Source organism: Camellia sinensis, chromosome 7 (assembly GCF_055761805.1).
Source record: "Camellia sinensis isolate YWXY chromosome 7, ASM5576180v1, whole genome shotgun sequence".
NCBI classification, from domain to species: Eukaryota; Viridiplantae; Streptophyta; class Magnoliopsida; order Ericales; family Theaceae; genus Camellia; species Camellia sinensis.
Window position 1 is genome coordinate 144289073 of NC_138967.1, and position 3853 is coordinate 144292925.

The 3853-nt window shown below is 34.5% G+C and overlaps 1 protein-coding gene across 1 annotated transcript; it reads left to right on the forward strand.

Annotated features, from left to right (window-relative positions):
- Positions 1-1761: 1761 nt before the first annotated feature.
- On the forward strand, positions 1762-3608 carry LOC114273589 (Auxin-responsive family protein). The gene has a single exon (XM_082879503.1). It carries the CDS (start codon positions 2075-2077, stop codon positions 3281-3283), a length of 1209 nt encoding a protein of 402 aa, XP_082735629.1. The 5' UTR covers positions 1762-2074; the 3' UTR covers positions 3284-3608.
- The last annotated feature ends 245 nt before the right edge of the window (positions 3609-3853 follow it).

A 3853-nucleotide genomic window follows, 5' to 3' on the forward strand; every position in this document is an offset into this window, starting at 1 on the left:
CAACTAATTGACTTTTTATTTATTTTTTCAACCTTTTTAACTAGATTTTTTCAGATTACCCCCAAATGTCACTTTTTTGTCACTGACAATTCCATTTCAGCCAAAGAACATACTTGAGTTCCATTTTCAAAACTTTTTCTTCTTAAAAAAAAAAAAAAAAAAAAAAAAAAACAGATCTTGATTCTCAATTAGAGAGCTATATGTAAGGTTGTGATGATTATAGTGGGTGCATTAGAGAAATTAATAGATATTTCTGATTTGTAATTATAACCATATGGAATGGCTTTTTGGGCTGTGTCATCATATCTTTATGTTCTTCTTGTTTTTTTTCCTAAATCTAGAAGATGGAACATAGCAATGTAATCATTCCAGTTACAAAATCATTACCATGCTTTCACTTATAATACATACTTGACTTCAAAGTCTAGCAAAACCTCAAAAACCCAATTCCTAACTTCAATTGTAGATCACTTCCCTTTCAAAAATCAACACAAATCTTGATAAAATTGAAACCTTTTCACTATGTCACAGAAAGTACACAGCCACACATTCAAAAATGAACTAGGCTTCTTTGTCCAGTCCATCCTTTGTGGGTAATATTATAAATTTAAAAATTACTAAGAAAATTATCCAAAAATATTAATATATGATCCAAATTCATTCTACACATGAATTTCACAATACACCAATTCAATCTCTACCACACGTTTCAATTACGGGCAAAAGTCTGGGTAATAATTTGGGTTCCCAAAGTTCTTGCTTAGTTTGTTTATTTTCTGGACTCCTTATGTGCAGATTATTTATAAAAAAATAAATAATAAATAATAAATTGATTCGACAATAGAATTCATATAATTTTATTATATTTATCTTAAAAAATCAATATTATGTTGGAGAACTTACGTGTAAGTCCTAATACATGGACTTATTATCCAATAGGTCCTTTAATTAATGGCATTTTTTATCAAACATTATGAAAAACGTCACTAATTGTTAATTTTCAACGGCAGTTTAAAAATTTTGTTATAAAAAATATCACTAATTATAAATTTTAATAACAATTTATAAAAATTGTGATTAAAAAAGTCACTAATTATCAATTTTTAGCGACATGTGCAAAAAATCATCACAAAAAATTATTTTTAGCGACAATTTTAATAGAATTTATTTTCAATAAGACTTGATGAGAATTAAGTCAAACTATTATAACCTATTGGTAGTTTATCCTAGTTTTATATTTTTACCGTTATACATATCACCTATTTCTCTCTTCTTCTTTTTAAAATTAATATGATAAAATTATACACTACTATTCTTGAAATTAATTTAATTCATTTCATGAATAATTCATGCATTGGAACTTAAAAAAATTGAACAATTTAAATTATTAATGTTATGTGCGTAGCTGGGACCAATTGGATGGGTCTATTTCTTTCCCCAACTAAAGAGAAATTGAACCTTTCAAAAGTTATTTTCTTCACCCATTAAATAAATTGGTGAATAATATTGAGCTTGTTAGGTATCATTTCTTACAAGTGAAAAGTTAATGAGTTAAAAAACAAAAGTTAAAAGCAACACTCACTATGCTTCTCAATAATTATTATGATTATTAATTTATTTAAATTATTAATGCCTTATAAATTGTAAATAAAAATTATACCACAAATTTCTATTAAAAAAAAATTTACAAACAACTCTATATAAACTGCACCAAATAATTCCGTTATCTTCTTGATAAATATGTACTACTCATCCACTTATTAGAAAGGATACAAAAACGAACTCCACAAATTCCCCTTAGCATGCAACCACTCATCATATACAACCAGAAGCCAAGCTTTCATTTCCACCCCCCACCAAACCAACTCAACTCAACAATTTTCTTACCTTCAAAGCTAAGCACCACCCATCATTCATATATTTCATTCTCTCACTACTCATCACACATGACCTATAGTTTTCATTATCCTCAAAGAACATCATCAAACACAAAACAACATATATATGTTTACAAAACCTTTCTCTATCTTCAACCTTCTTTACTCTTTCCCTCCCTCACTTTTCTCCCACCATCATGCTCCTCCTCTTTCTCCTCCTCCCCTTCCTCCTCTCTTCCCATCCACACATGGTGGATTCCGCCCACTGCACCACCGCCGCCGCCGCCAAAACCTTCCAAAAATGCATGACACTACCTTCCCAACAAGCATCCATAGCATGGACCTTCCACCCGCACAATGCCACCCTTGACCTAGTCTTTTTCGGCACCTTCATATCGCCCTCCGGTTGGGTTGCATGGGGCATAAACCCTAGCTCAGCTGAAATGACCGGAACACGTGCCCTAATCGCCTTCCCGGACCCCAACTCCGGTCAACTAGTCCTACTACCCTACATTCTAGACCGTACTGTGAAGCTCCAGCGGGGCCCACTCCTCTCGCGCCCCCTCGACATCCACCTCCACTCTTCCTCTGCTACCCTGTACGGTGGCAAGTTAGCCACCGTACACGACGGTGCCTCTATCCAAATCTATGCCACACTAAAACTAGTACCAAACAAGACCAAAATCCATCATGTTTGGAACCGTGGACTCTACGTCCAGGGTTACTCACCTACCATTCATCCAACCACCATTAATGACTTGTCCTCTATTGCAACAATCGATCTACTGTCCGGCTCTCAATCAAAAGAAAACAATAATATTCAGACATTAAAAGTCGCTCATGGCATCATCAATGGCGTCTCATGGGGAATTTTACTACCCATTGGAGCAGTCACAGCACGGTACCTTCGACACTTTCAAACCCTAGGGCCTGCATGGTTCTATGCTCATGCTGGTGTCCAACTCATGGCATTTTTCTTAGGAACTGTAGGGTTTGCAATCGGAATTCACCTCGGGGAGCTTTCTCCAGGGAGGGTTTATGGGCTGCACCGGAAGCTTGGGTTCGCAGCATTTTGCTTGGGGAGTTTGCAGACACTGGCATTGCTGTTTAGGCCTAAAACTACAAATAAGTTCAGGAAGTATTGGAAATCATACCACCATTTTGTTGGATATGCTTGTGTGGTGATTGGGGTTGTGAATGTTTTTCAGGGCTTTGAAGTGATGGGAGAGGGAAGATCTTATGCAAAGCTGGGTTATTGTTTGAGTCTGTCTACTTTGATTGGTGTGTGTGTCGCAATGGAAGTGAATGCTTGGGTGGTTTTTTGCAGGAAAGCTAAGGAAGAGAAGTTGAGGAGAGAAGGGCTGATTGGGGGGTCTGAAAAAGCAAGTGGGTCAAGCCATAGTTGAGTGATTTGTAGAGAAATTATAATTTTTTTACGTGCATAGAATCTGATCAGAAAATTAAACATAACCCCATCAATTGAGGTGGGACTTGCACATTTAGTAAGACCCGCCTTATGTTAGAGTGTTATGTTTAATTTTATCTTTGCTGCACTTACAATTTTTTTTTTTTTTCAAAAATTTTGAGAACGTGTTGAAAGTGAAGTGAAGTTTCTGATCCAAAAAAGTGAAGTTCAGTTCGGTAGATGATTAAGATGGTGTGTTAAGGAGGCTAATATTCCTTTCAAGCATATGAGGAAAAAAACCATGTTATTAAAACATGTTTTTTTTTTGTATAAGTGTTCTTTATTTATTTTTTTAAGTTGAGGATGAGAAAAAAATAACTTGAAAAGTGGTTAAGAAATTATATGTATAATGTAAATTTAAATTTTATATCGATTTTTTTTTTAAGTTATACTAGTTGTGATGTAGATCTGGATAATTAGTGGTCCAAAATTATCATAATTAGCTCAAAAGTGTTTGATCTCAGATCAAAAATCAGTGCCTATTTTTCCATGGCCTCACTTTTTTGTATGT